This window comes from Ambystoma mexicanum, chromosome 4q (genome assembly GCF_040938575.1).
Source record: "Ambystoma mexicanum isolate Mex_15411 chromosome 4q, UKY_AmexF1_1, whole genome shotgun sequence".
Classification (NCBI taxonomy): Eukaryota; Metazoa; Chordata; class Amphibia; order Caudata; family Ambystomatidae; genus Ambystoma; species Ambystoma mexicanum.
Window position 1 is genome coordinate 58,801,176 of NC_090928.1, and position 14,908 is coordinate 58,816,083.

Genomic DNA, 14,908 nt, shown 5'->3' on the forward strand with positions numbered 1-14,908 from the left:
TATATATATATATATATATATATATATATATATATATATGTATATATATATGTATATATATATTCCTGAAGCTTGCACCATCCAAAATTCCAAGCTACGTCTTCTAAAACAAGGATTTCTTTTCTCGTAAAAATACATGAACACTTAAGTACAAACAGTTCCATGTGCGCATTTGGTCACACTCCGGGACACGTCAGTTGGAGGGAGGGGACTAAATAGAGGTTTTGGGGAATTCCATTCAGCTACATGTACACACAGCGGGAGGGTAGTCCTGGCTGGCTCATGCACGTCTTGCAGGTCTTACAAGCAACCATAACCTTATCCTAGGTGAGGAATACCACTCACCCCGCTTCCCCTTGAATCTTTTAACTGGGAGCAGGGACAGATAGGACAAGACATAAAGGGTATTGACAAAGGTAGCCAGTTCAGTTCAATGCTATGGAAGGCTTTGGGTGGTGGGAGCGTTTGTCATATTATTAAAATACCAGCTAGACAAAAAAAGAGCACCTAGAGATAAGGCGCAAGGTGAATAAACTGGTGTGTTGTTCTCTAGCAAAAATGAAATGCTAGGGAGAGATGCAGATGGATTCCATAGCACTAAATAGTGTCTGTTTTATCTCATTGCATAAGAGATTGGAAAGAGAAGGGGTTGTGTGCAGATAAAGGAATACAAAAAGAGGGAAATATTTGAACTCACAATCTCTGTACTGCCTGTGCTAAAATATTTCTCCCTAGATTTGGAGAGCAACAAGCAGCTCCTTATTTCCTCCATTTTGCAGTGCCATTATATTTAATGTTGCACTGGACCTTGGAGGATGTACCGAAGCTTTGGGTGTCTGACACTAGAGGTACCCCTTAGCCACAGTCAACTTGTCTGTAGGGCACTTATCTTATAGTGAGATAGGAAATTGTATTTTGGGTCGTGGAGAGCAAGAAGACAAATTAGTTGCATGTCATTTTCACAGCATAATAAATGCACCCAATGTGGCCTGCCAAGAGCAAGTCGAGTCAGTGGGATGGAAAGAACGGGTTAACCAATCTAACCTAGAACTTCTTGACCACCCTTCAAATCTCAGGCGATACCAGGTGATATTGCTCGACTGAATGCTCCCAGAGCTAACTAGTACAACTTCTGAAAACTCATCTTAGCTGCATCGGAGAAATGGACCACATTACCAGCTGTCAATTCATTGAGATGGCCTCCATTTGCCCAGAAAGCAGTCCCACAAAGGTCTGTCAAGGAAGCCATTCGGGTGCTGCTCCAGAGGCCTGGCCCTTTCTTAATTCACGGGTAGATCAGGCACGGCACATGCACTGCCCCACTCACTGCTCTGGACAACCTGCTAGAAATTGAGCAATGGCAGAAGTGCTTGACATCCTAAATAAGACCATCCTGCTTGAGACTTTAAAAACTGTATGGGACTAGATGACACTCCCATGAGCTGGGTAGAGTCAATCCTCAACTGTCCACGCCGAAAAAAAACTCTGAAGCCTGAGCATGGGCTGTCTTGGCTTGCCCCCATTCCTTTCACTGCAGCATTTCCTCTTCCGGGGCACTCCTTTAATCCTTCAGCCTCTCTGTGTGCAGAATGTGCACCCTATCCAAAAATCCTAAACCTAGAAAACATAACTTATAATGAAGATCTCACAAATGACCTCCCTAATGTACAGTAATGAGTGCCCCTAAAATGGACAAGCACACCAGACTCTGAAACTGGAATACTTGCTACCAGATTGTGAAACTCAAACCATCAAACATGTCCCAGAGAAAATATTCTGATTCTCCAGGTAAAAACTCAGACCTCGCATTCTTAGCTGCCACCTTGAGGTTTTATGGCTTTTGTAGCAAATCAACAAGCAAGCAATGGTGTGCATGGTTAGCAAAGTACAATTAGCATTTAGAGGTTTTCTTGTGTTTCTGATGATTACAAATGAGCCATTTGTAGAGAAAATGTTGTTTTCATTGATAAAATATAGACAGTGCATCCTGACCTGAAGAGACTGGAGCGTTGTACAATCTCTGGATTAGGAACCTTAAGGATATGCAATGGAAAATAGATGAGCTTTATGAAAAGCCAATAAATGCAGGCTAGGGGGAGCAAATGAATGGTGGTAAACCGGCATTCCATGCATGGGACAGAGCAATGGAAATGGACGAGGCAAGGGAGGGGAAACAGAGGGAAGACAGAGACAACAATCTTAATAGGCCAGGTGACATTGAGATCGCGCAAGTGCAGGGGAAGCGGGAAGGGGAAAAGCGCATGGAGGAAGGGGGCAGTGCAGTACATGGGATCAACAGTAAAAATAAATAGAATATTATATCTATTGGCCTGATACGGCTCAATGGGAACATCGAGGAAGATTCCCCTATGAGAGCCACGTGGTGCAATGGCAAGTCTGAATCAGTGATTGATTACATCTATGAGGCTCAGAATCTGTGGAATCGTTGCAAGACGTTATGTATACTAGAGACCAAAGCGAGTGACCACAAAATGTTGTCCCTTACTCTAAAATTGAGAAAAGAGGATTATCAGGATACATTACAGGGCACAGTGGTGGTGAACGCTGGGGGCAATAGAATTAAGTTGTCTGCCATTAGGATTTTGATATACAATGAAAGTCTGAATCAGGCATTACGTAGTAATGTCTATGAGTATAAAATGATGATATTTGCACCAGATGGGTTTCATCCTCTGATGGAGGACTTGTTCAATCATACATTTTCTGGGGAAAAACTATCTGTGGATCTAGCTGGGCAGCCTAAAAATCATCAACACGTGTATGACGTCTTATTAAAGGAGAACAATTATCAATGCACAAGATTCTTAGAACAATTTGGAAAGAAACTATGTCAATGGAAAAGAGGAGGGAGGTGGTGCACACGATTAAATGGGAGTACTGTTATTGGGCACAATTGCATAAATGGAAACTTGTCCAACGTGATAATGAGGCAATGTTGGAAGATCTAGTAAGAAAGGATATTAGAACAAGATTGGGCAGATTTTTTCCGTCGGAAATTTGGTGAAACTACCAATTGTAAAATTGGTGTTCAGCGTCGTGAGATAGGACCATGTTCAATGGAATTTTACAATGATGAGATCCTATTAAAAATGAAGGTGAGCACATCATGTGCCATGGGACCCACTATGCTCACACATGTTTTCTTCAAATTGGAACCTGGTCTTTGGGCGATAATCTTGGGATTTCTTGTTAGACAGATTCTAGTAAGAAATGAGTTCTCTGCGGCATGGCAGACTTCATATGTCATACCTGTGTATAAAAAGAGCCCACTCTCGGACCCCAGTAACTTTTGTCGCATTATGATCATGGACACATAACAAGATATTTGCGTCCTTGGTCCTTTCCCAACTGGAAAGATGGGCAGAGGAGAAATGCATCATTCAGAAAAATCAGACTGGCTTTAGACAAGGCCATGGGACAGCTTTAATTGGCTTTGTGCTGCATTGTTTTCAGTATCTAGCTTGGAGCAAGAAATATGAGTCTATTTATGTGGCATCTAATGACATCACGTCAGCCTTTGACCACATGGATAGGGGGAGCCTTTGGACCAAGTTGGCGGTGTGGGGTCTGGCGGACGGACTGTTGAGTATTCTCATTAAGCTCCATGACTCATCCAACAAGTTAAACTTAATATGAATGGGTCCCTAAGCAGAAATATTGCAACAAAGTTGGGCCCAAGGCAGGGTTGTGCATTGGCACCATGCTTCTTTAATTTGTTTGTGACAGATTTTAACGATTTCCTGAAACCGGTGGCTTTTGTCCCCCCTAAACTTGGCATGGTGTAATGAACTTGTTTGTCCAGCTTTGTTGTTACTTGATTGCACACAGTTGGGATTCCAGAGAGTGTTAAAGGCAATCTCACAATATTCAAGCAAAAACGGTCTTGAGATAAATCCAAAGTAAACAGCATTCTAGGAATTGACCGCTAAAAGCAAAGTAACAAAAATTAAACTGCCCATCAACGAAGCACAAATAGAACAGGTGAATAACCTGATTTCTTGGGTCTTCCGGTGTTCAGTGGGTTGAAAAAGTATTCTTTGTGGGAGTATTGTAAGAGCAGTGCCATTGCTCTTTCACCCTTATGGTGAAAGTTAATACATTTGTGAAATTCTCTCTAGGACCTGCTGTGAAGTTCTTTGAGACAAAATGTGTGCCTAAATTACTTTATGGCATAGAAACTACACATCCGCCGTGGATCTGCGTCAAACTAGAGGTGTTGGAAGGCTCTGTGTGGAGGTGTGCATTAAAACTACCAAATTGTATTCCTGCAGTGTCATTAGATATGAGCTGGGCCTGTTGTCGCTAAAAGCTAAGGTGAATTGGAAGTGGCTATGTTTGCTAAATTTTGTATACTCTTAGACCAATCCCTACATACACAGGAACATAAACACCTTAATCATTCAAGCCCAGAAAGAGACGATAAGGTAAATGGTGGCAGATTGTCAAGAACTATCAAGGGGCCTGGATTTTAATTAGGAAGATTTGCTTCACAGGCCTTGTTATGTAAACCGTTCTCTATATCAGGCAGACTGGATCGTCACAATTGAGAAGTTGCACAAGTACACCTCTCTGGTTCACTTGCAGTATGAACACAAAGAAATGGGCGTGATAGCACCCTATTTATTGTGATGTCCGAATGGGTATGTGAGAAGAACATTAATGCGTTTCAGGTTTAACATCCTGCCGACCAGTGAAATTATGGCTCGAAGGGGGGCGATCTCAACGGAAGCCTCCAATTGCAGACATCGTGGCGTACAAACAGAAACAGAGTCATAGAATCAGATGTTTTTGTTGCGCCCTGACCTCTGATTCTGTAGAATGTTGCATCTGGGATAGTCTGTGTACTGCACTAGCAAAGGCGATAATGATGCACTTTGGCAAAGGCTATTGAGCCTACAGAATTCTAAAATTGCAATGGGGCTTTATTAATTGCTTAAAGGTTTACAAACACCTTGTCAGATTAATGAATTAGATCACGTTTTAGGTTGTAATTTAGGCATTATTTAAATGGATATGTCATAATGTATGTTTTTAAAAATGGTTGAATGAAATAAATTGTGTTTTTGGGGGTAGGAAAAAGGTGATGTTAAAATGATTAGGGATGGTTTTAATGTTTCAAAGGATGTCATATTAAAATGGATAGGAACTATTGTGTATTAAAAGAAAATGGGCCTCATTACAAATGTGGTGGAAAGGCAACAAGCGAGGTTACCTCTCCGCCACATTATGAGTTCTGCTTTCTGGTGCCGGACTGCACGCGTGTTCTGACCAGGCGTGAATACCGGCACCCGCGTGCATAACTCGTGGTTGCACCGGCACCGTTATTAACCGTGCCGTGGGAACCATGCTCCTGATCCCCATTGGGATCGGGATGCCGGCCATACTGGCACCCGCGAATGGGCAATTACTGGCCCATTTATCTTGTAATGGGCCGGTAATGGCCTATTCGCGGGTGCCGGGGCCGGAGTGAGTTTGGCGGTAGCCATGCCCTTAATAAGAGCAAGGCTACCGCCAAACTCGTAATGAGGCCAAATGTCTGTTTAAATGGAATTAGAGCCAATGGAAATGCTAAATTATAGGTTTCTTATTGAATGAAAGCTAAGTTGGCTTTTATCTGTTTTACAGAAAAAAAAATGTTTACGTGTTTATTGGACACTTTTTCCAGGGAGAGTACGATCAAACACCTGTAGGAACTAGAAGAAGTATTTATAAACAAAATAAATGTTTCCATGTGAGCAGTGTCCAGGGGTTGTATACGAACTGACCATTTCACAATTGACCGAATTGACAATTGACCGAATTTAAAAGGTCAATTAGGACATTTAATTATTTATTTATTTTTTACATTTGTATAGCGCATAAACAGCCCTTGGGCATCGAGGCGCTGTTACATGCGGAGAGCTTAGTTACAGGGGGGGTACAAGTGGGTAATGCATTTAGATGTTGTACAATAATACATTAGGGGTACAGCTTATATACATTTTGTCGATTACCAGGAGATGCATTCAGCAGTTAACAGGCGATGAGTGTGGCGCACATCAGGCGAAAAGTGCTGTTTTCATGGCTTTGCGGAAAGGGAAATCCCCCGCCACCCACAACCCAATCCAAACCCCTTGCAAACCCCCACCCAATCCCCTTATATTATTATAAACCAAAACCAACCCACTATATATATAATAATTAAAAGGTCAATTGTACAGAAGGTCAATTAGGACCACTGTAATTCGGTCAATTAGGTCAAAAGGTCAATTATGATCAGTCAATTCGGGTAATAACGTGTCCAGGATGGGCAAACACAAAGTGAAGGAGAACAAATCAGTTGGATGGGGAAGGAACAACTACAATGGCCGCCTAAAGTCCAAATTCAATTCTTCAAATGTCTGGTTGGCGCACTGGCGAACCCTAATTTGTAAGCACACACATTCAAATTCTATATCGGGTGTCTGTCCTTAGGTGTCACCCAAACAAGATACTCACACTTCAATTAAAGATCTTCCTGCACAGTCTGATCCTCTTGGCTCTTTAGGGTTTTTCCTTCAGACCTCACATTCCTCTTGTTTCGTTTGTGGTCCTTCAGGAACCTACCAACTGATTTTCTGGCTTCCTTCTTGTTTCTCTAAATGTCTACCCGAAGTCCTTTCCCAATGGAAGTCTTTCTTCAGGCATAGTGTTGTTTGTACTCCCTAGAATCTTCTTCAATTTCTTGGGACTTAGTATTTCTCCCTCTTCAGTCAGGGTTCTTTTCATGCAGTTGACATTATTTTGCTCACCTGCACAGGCCGCCACCTCTCCTAGGGTTGCATGTGGAAATCCTTTGGCTATGGCCTTCCAATTCCCCTAAGAACTTGAGAGGGACTGCCTTTCTGGTCAGGGTTTGTCCCTATCCATTTTAGAATTCCTACATGGGACGAGTAATTCTTTCAGGTGTTTTAATTTCCTTTATGTGATTATAAGTAATATTCTGGATTGGTTTATTGTGCAATGGCTTCAATTATCTTTATTTAGGACCTGCAAAGTTTCATAAATGCCAGCAGCACCTTATTGGGAATCTGCTGGGCAGTTTCTGCGGCTTTCTGGTGTTTAGCTGTCTCGTGCGGTGAGGATTCCTCAAGGTAGGAGCGCTCACACTTAATTTTTTCAACGTTTGTCTGATCGGTTTCCCCCACTATAGAGGAATGACCCTGCATGTCTGCTGCATCGTTCTCCTGTACGCACCAGGTTCATGAGCGTTGTGTTTGTTGTTTGTTTTACCCCCGAACACAGGGTTCGCCAGTGCCAACAGGGCTCGGACCAAGGATCTCTGTGGCTCATGGCTTGGATGGTTCTCTGCTATGTCTCCCTGTCTCAAAGGAAGAACATTAACACATATGGGAGGAGTGCAGAGTCCAGGAGATCCCGCTCCAACCAACCTTTGGGTGGCACTTGGGATAGCAGGTAACCTAGTCCCCTTTGGCTCAGCTTCCTCACTAAATAGGATGGGTAGTGGGTCCATCTAGGCACAATAGCCAACTGCTGAAGCAGCCACACAATTGCACAGACACAATATACCAGAAATGGTGTTGTTCATCTCCTTTCACTAGGGAACACTCTTGTGCACATGCCCCAGTGGTGTTGCTAGGGTGTCCCTGCAAGGGACTTGTGCTTTTCCTGTGCTCCACAACCTAAGGGACATGTGAAGACTTGCCCTGGGAGTGTTGACAGGTCTGCTTAACCTTTTAACTGCCATGGGTTCCCCCCCAGTGCCAAGGCCTTTTTTGGTGATTTTGGTATTTCGCCATTCAATGCCTTCTAACATTTTCTGTTTCATTAACTCCTTGACTGGCCTGCACACAGCCCCTGCCCTCTATAGTGGCCTTAATGCCCTGCCATTACTCCTTTGTCTTATCTCTTATCTGATGGGTTATGTATTACATCCGAGAGGCTCCCAAGAGTATGTGGGTGTACACTAGCAAGATATTTAAAGTTACGCAAGAAAGCTTACTTTTTCAAAGTTAGTAATTCAATCTACTTCTTTAACCTAGAAAAATCATATTGTTTTATAGGGATAGTCAAATGTTCTTAAAAAGTTGCACAACAAGCTGGAAGTTTGTGACAAATGTAATCTTTATCCTAGTGACTTTACTACAAAACATTTTTTGTGATGCTTAAAGTGAGAAAAGTACAGTTGTGTAAAAGGAAGGCTTTTGAGGCTTATATTATTTTGCATTCTGCGACTTCTATTTTCCCTTTCGGATGTGGAGAATAAAACTACAACAATATTCTTTTGGCTTAACATGTTTCACTAAGGATTTTCATATTGTACGGTTAATTTAATTTGAAATAGTTTACACGTTTCCAGTGGCCAGGCATGAGAAGGCCATCAAGTCCTGTTTTCCCCCTCTGGATTCTGGAACTTGTATTTTTTTCTAGCCAATTCAAAATGTAGAAAAATGACACGTCTCAGAATTACAAGCATAAACAGAACTGGGTCGCCTTATCACGCATGGCCATGGGAAACCTGAGCACTCTGCTCTATCAGGCAGTATTATTGTAGGCTTTAAAATACAAAAAGTACTTATGTGTAGCAAGTTGAGCTTAAAAGTTATATGTTTAAATGCCTAAACTGTAGATTGGGTTAAAATCCCTGTTTTGCTGTTTAACCAAAGTGTGTGATCCTGGGCAAATAATGTAATCTCTCCGTGTAGGTGGACTGACCTCAGCAGAGCCAACAATGGTTTCCACCTCTATTGCTGCCAGTCACCAAAATGGCATGGGCTGTCCATAATATGGCCCCACAGGAGAATGAGTGAAACATTTTGCTATGCCCTGCTATGCTATTGGGTTTTGTATAGCACACAGTCCACTATTTTCACAGTTTCTTCGGTTTTCAGGATCTTCAAGAGGTGGGGTAGGAGAGTAAAGCAGAAGCATGGCAAGGTTGCTTTTTTGGAATGTCGATGGTACATGATCAGAAAAGGTAGGATTCTCTGTGGTATGTAAGTTTTATGTGATTATTGTGTCTGTCCTGGTGGTGTTTAAGGAGTATGGGGAGCTGTATTGCTATATCTGTGGTAGGTTAATGTGCTATTTAGGGAATTTCTTCAGGTGGCGGGCATTCTATTGTGTAACTCGTTTTGATTCAATGTGGGAGTTGTATGTGAGGATAGGTCGTTTGTTAGCAGGGTGCAGAATGATTTTCAGGTAGTTACTGTTACCATGCATTGCCCAACAAACTACCTGATAAGTACTGCGAGGAACCTTTTTCACTTTGGAAACATCCCAGTCAGTCATTTGCTCATATCAGTGGAAAACATCACTATGGGGCTTTGGCTCTGGTGTTGTGGGGGGAAAGGATGACCGGTTTGGGGCTTGTGTTCTGGCCTCTGAATGTTGAGGAGGCAGCATTCCAGGTATGGGGCCTGGGTTCTGGTGGTGTGGAAGTAGGATGCCAGGCATGGGTCTTGCATTTTGGCCTCTGGCTTCTGAGGAGCCGGGATGCCAGGTATGGGGCTTGTGCTCTGGTGGTGGACAGGCAGGATGCCAGGTATGGGGCTTGGGCTGTGGAGGTAGGATGCCTGGTATGGTGCATGGGTTATAGGTGTTGGGGGAAAAGATGCCAGTTATGGGACTTGGGCTCTGGTGGTGGGGAGGCAGGATGCCAGGTATGGGGCTTGCGTTCTGGCCTCTGGCTGTTGAGGAGCCAGGATGCCAGGTATGGGGCTTGGGCTCTGGTGGTGGGGATGCAGAATGCCAGGTATGGGGCCGAGTTCTGCATGGTGGGGGTAGAAGGATGCCAGATATGGGGCCTGTGCTCTGGGGAGGTAGGATGCCAGGTATGGGGCCTGGGGTCTGGTGGTCAGGCAGGATACCAGGTAATAGGGCCTGGGTTCTGGTGATGGTGGGAACGGATGCTAGTTGTGGTGCCCGCGTCAGTTTGGGAAAGCATACTAATAGCCCCTTTATAGGCACATCCCCCCTACTTCTGCCTGTGGCCCCTTCGGTGCCCCACCTAAATTTGATTCCTGGAGACGCCACTGATACCATCACCACATAAAATCCTTTTAGTATTAAAAGTAATGGTTTTATCCATGGATCCTACAATCATTTTTACATTTCTTGTAAGGTCATTTATCAAGACATGAAGTGCAGTATTCATACCTGGCAATGTTTAACGAAATGCTTCCAATATCTGTGATGGATTTATTTCAAGTCTTCTAGCATCGCTCATGGAAACACCTTTTCTAGACCTTTTCACGTGCCATAGTCACCTGCAGAATATATTCCCGAGTCTCCCATCCTTGCTTAATTCACTAAAGCCCCTGCCTTGCAGTCTGTGCCCCATTGCTTTCGTGTCACCACCACGCTTTCATTTGCACTGTCCAAGAAATGAGCTCAGCATTTTATCTTTAAACCTCCCCACAAGCCCCTCTCTACCCCCCTCCATTCCCAGTACAGGTACTTTCATGACGGGATAGTGTCCCCTTTAACAATTTCGTTCGTGATAAAAAAAGTGTGCACACCCCAAAACATGTGCATTTGTTTTAACATTTGATGTACAAAACACGTCCCAGAGGAATCAGGCACCCTTAATCTGGCGACTTTTATGGGATAGGGCAAGACCAGATGCGGAGTGTTCAATGCTGCGTTCTAGGAGCAAAAACTGTCGAGCACAGCGCTTGTTTGAAGTAAGGGTGACCAGATTTTTTTTAAAAAACCTGGACAGACCATAGACATAAAAGTAAGACTACCGTAAATACAAATAAAACGGTAGTCCTACTTCTATGTCGCTGGCCTTTTGCTGGGGCGGGAGGAGGTGTGCTCACAGGTACACTTCTCTCATTGCAGGAGAGGGGGGGGGGGGAGAATAGGGGCGTGAAAAGGACCCCATTAGAAAAACCCTAGACTATTTCCAATATTCTGCATCAGCAGGCAAGTTGACAATGCCTGTACAGTAGAAGGGGATAACAGAAGAAGGGGGCACACTTTTCAATGTTGCTGTGTGTCCTACATGCGATTCTTTGTGCTGCTCTGGCTGCATATGCCCCCCTTCCCCCACCCTGTCCCTCATGCAGCCAGCTTACCTTCAGTTCCTGGGTCCTATTCTCGAAGCTCAGCAGCATGGTGTAAGGCGGGGGCAGCGGGCCCGTGAGATTGACACTCATGGCCATCTGGTGCAGGCGGTCCAAGTCACCGAGAAGGAGCCCTGTGCATTCATCATCGCAAACTGTGAAAAGGGCAGGCAGGGATGTTATTAATTCTGGCAAAGCACTCCTGGCAGATGCTCAGCATTTCAGCTGTGAGAAGTGGCATGCACAGGAATGAGTCTGCGGGAAACGTGAGGAACAGTCACAACAAATCAACACGCCAAATGCCCTCTGCAAAGGAACCAAGCAAGCAGCAGTTGTGGGGGATGCCTTTTTGAGCTCAGCATCTCCGATCCCAAGCTTCTCGTAGGAAAGAATCACATTTCAACTGAACAAACAGCTTTAATTTGAACAATTGTGTTCAGCTCCTGCTCTCCTGGTGTCTTCTAACCCGACAGCTCTCCGTCTTGCACAGTGCATGTAGCCACAAGCACGCTGTATGCTGCTACTTAAGGACTTTCCTACCCTATTCAGTCTAAGTAAATTCTCCAACTCTACCTACCATCACAACACTGGTTGGCTCTCCATGAAAAATGGTGCTCCCTTTAAATTGTTGCTGCGCGTCTAAAAACCTATCCCTGGTCTTGTACCTCACTAATTGCTGAGTGCAATCTCACTGTACTCTCAGCCTATCAGTGCACGCCTACCCTGTGCCTCATCCCTGTGCACTGCCTACCCAGTGCCTCCTTCCCCTTTTGCTCCTTTTGCCTACTGGCTCCACTCCACTGCAACGCTCTCTCGCTATCCAGCAAATACATTTCTTCGGTGGAACTCATCAAACCGAGGTTCAAAGTCTTACTAGCAATGTAAGGAACCTCGCTACCTCCTGAACCCGCCTATCCAATCTAGCTCCCCAGTCAACCTTTCCTGCATTCTACCTTCAGTACTGCTCAATGTAATTTGTAGATCTGTAAATATGGGCCTCAGGCTTTCTATATTCAAAATATGTCAATGCCCTCCAGTCCCTATCCCTCGTACATGTTCGCTCTATTGCTCCTTCACCAACCGGTGTACGTCATTCCATCCAACAATGCTTGTTGTAAACACCATTTGCCTTGGGACCTGCTCTGCTCTCTGTTATGACCTGATTTGCAAGTCATTTCTGTTGGAAATGACACCCTTTTCTTAAATAGAAACCAAAAATGCAATGTTGAAATTGTTGTTAGAAGAAAAGTCTGGGCTGAATACAGGCAGTTGTGATAGCATGGAGCAAGGTGGCAACTCCAGAGGAGTCGCATTGCTCTGGGGTTTCTCAATGGCCCACTGGTCCTCTAATTTATATAAAAAAGGAAACACTGCTGCTCCTCTCTCTGATGTTTAATGCTGATGGATCGCTTCTCAAATTTCATGAAGGATGCCTGGGGTGCTAAGAGCAAACTCACATCTTGTTGTTCAAAGTGAAGAAGTTCGCAATATTTTTTCCTTCTGTCTCCATAGACAGAAATGTCTGTCTGACAGAAATGTTCTACATAGGTTTGGTTCTTCGCAATTTTTTTCAACCACGCATGTGAGGATCCTATTTTAAATCATATTTTAAAACACTAGCGTGTTTTAAAATAGGACTCCATTAGGGATTTTGAGCATTTACTCTGGGGCATACCTAGCACTACATTAAATCCTCCTTTTTTGGGGTAGGGTTGAGGAAACACCTCCAGAAAAGTTCCAGCTCCTAGTCCCACCACAGTCTGTCACATGGTAGCGTAATATGTCCATCTATAGTCCCACCGCAGTCTGTCACATGGTAGCGTAATATGTCCATCTATAGTCCCACCGCAGTCTGTCACATGGTAGCGTAATATGTCCATCTATAGTCCCACCGCAGTCTGTCACATGGTAGCGTAATATGTCCATCTATAGTCCCACCGCAGTCTGTCACATGGTAGCGTAATATGTCCATCTATAGTCCCACCGCAGTCTGTCACATGGTAGCGTAATATGTCCATCTATAGTCCCACCACAGTCTGTCACATGGTAGCGTAATATGTCCATCTATAGTCCCACCACAGTCTGTCACATGGTAGCGTAATATGTCCATCTATATCATCCTCTCTAAAGAGGCCTCTTCATCTAGGAAAGGAAGCTCTATCTCAAGCGGCAGCCTTAGAGGTGAAGCTTTCCTCTCAAAGGGATGTCCTGTCCTTTTCTTTTATGGCATAGATTACATCATTGAGGGTTCCACATGCTCTTTATAACTTTCCCATGTGGGACGTACAACCACCTCATTCGAAGATGGACCTTCCCAAGTAATTCCACCTACAGATGTTGTCCAGAGCACTCTTACTATGGCAGTGTAACGTTTTGTTAACTACATGTGTTGCTGCTCTTCTGACTGTGTTTTTCAAACTGCCATGATCTACTTGAATGGCTTTCCATGACAATGTGATTAGTCTGCATCATACAGAAACTATGGCTGCAGCTCCATGTCCTGTGCGGCTCTCCAGATGTTTTGGACTTCAACTTCCATGATCCGTAGTCAGCATAGTCACTGGTGAAGGACCATGGGAGCTGTAGTCAAAAACGGTTTATGGTCTTTTCATCGAAAAAGATCCATCGAACAGTGAAACCATCGAAGCAAATGCATCGAAAATAATTGCACTGAAATTCTATGATTTAGATTAAAAGTACATATCCATCGAAACCTGTCCAATGGGCAAGTTTCGATGGATATGTACTTTTAAATGTAAAAGATAGCAATTCGATGCATTTATTTTGCATGTTAAAATGTTACATGGAGCTCTCCAGTGCTGACATTTCGGCACTGGCCAGGTCCCTGTAATGTTTTAATGTTTATTGCATATTGAGGGGGGGTTCCCCCCCAGCCCTCCCACCCCCACCCCCCTTAACCCTAACCCTAACTCCAACCGTAACCCGAACTCTAACCCTAAATATAACCCTAATTATCCATCAAAATTAACCATCAAAATGAATTCAATGAAAATGCTTTTCGATGGAAAAGCAATTTAATAAATACATTTAGATGGAAATGTATTCGATGAATACATTTTCGATGGAAAGTCCAGATACCGTCAAAAACATCTGGGTGGCCACAACCATACAATCTAATTGAATGAGAAGCGGGTATCCTTACACCCTTTGTCAAAGGCTGGGGGAGCTAAGGGGGCTATAGCCCTGATCTTTTGGTTGTAGCCCCGGATAGAATCTCAGGAGCTACAGCCAAAAGACTAGCTAGCCCCCAATCCCAACAGTTCCGACACCAGCGTAGCCCCGGGTCTTTTCCAGACCTAGCAACTCCCCTGGTCAAAGGCACGCTGTTTTCTCATCCAATCATATTGTTTATGCATGTATATGAGACCAGTGTTACGGGCAACTGGTACATTTATTTAATTGAGTTGAAATGCTGTTTCCATGACTTAGCTATCGGAAAGCATGAAAGCGCATTTCGCCCAAACAAGCCTTTCCTGCTACTTAAGCCTCAAATAGGCAGTTAACGCAACACTAGATATCAAATCGGAGAAATTAATTAAATGCCCTACAACTGAATGCCAAATCAACTGACCTTGAGAGAAAAATCGGAAATGCTTATCAATGATGGAACAACGTATCCTAGGGCCATGGATTGCAAGCATTCCTGGGCGCCACACAGTTATTTAATGACCCTTTGTGGGCTCATCAGGTCAGCGGCATTATGCATGTGCAGGAAAGGCGCACTATTTCAGAGGGATTTATTTATTTATTGCGCATGTATAATGCACCCGTGTGTCCTGAAGGAGGTGGCGATAGCGCAAAAAGAACGCAGTGTTCTG

General features: G+C 43.9%; 1 protein-coding gene across 7 annotated transcripts in view; it reads right to left on the reverse strand.

Moving 5' to 3' along the window:
• Positions 1-14,908, reverse strand: part of LAMA2 (laminin subunit alpha 2) — a 3,027,572-nt gene that overhangs the window by 753,998 nt on the left and 2,258,666 nt on the right. For all 7 annotated transcript variants that reach the window (XM_069607473.1, XM_069607470.1, XM_069607476.1 and 4 more), the window contains one exon: positions 11,082-11,224. In XM_069607473.1, coding sequence (XP_069463574.1) covers positions 11,082-11,224 — 143 coding nt within the window. The remainder of the gene's footprint in view (positions 1-11,081; positions 11,225-14,908) is intronic.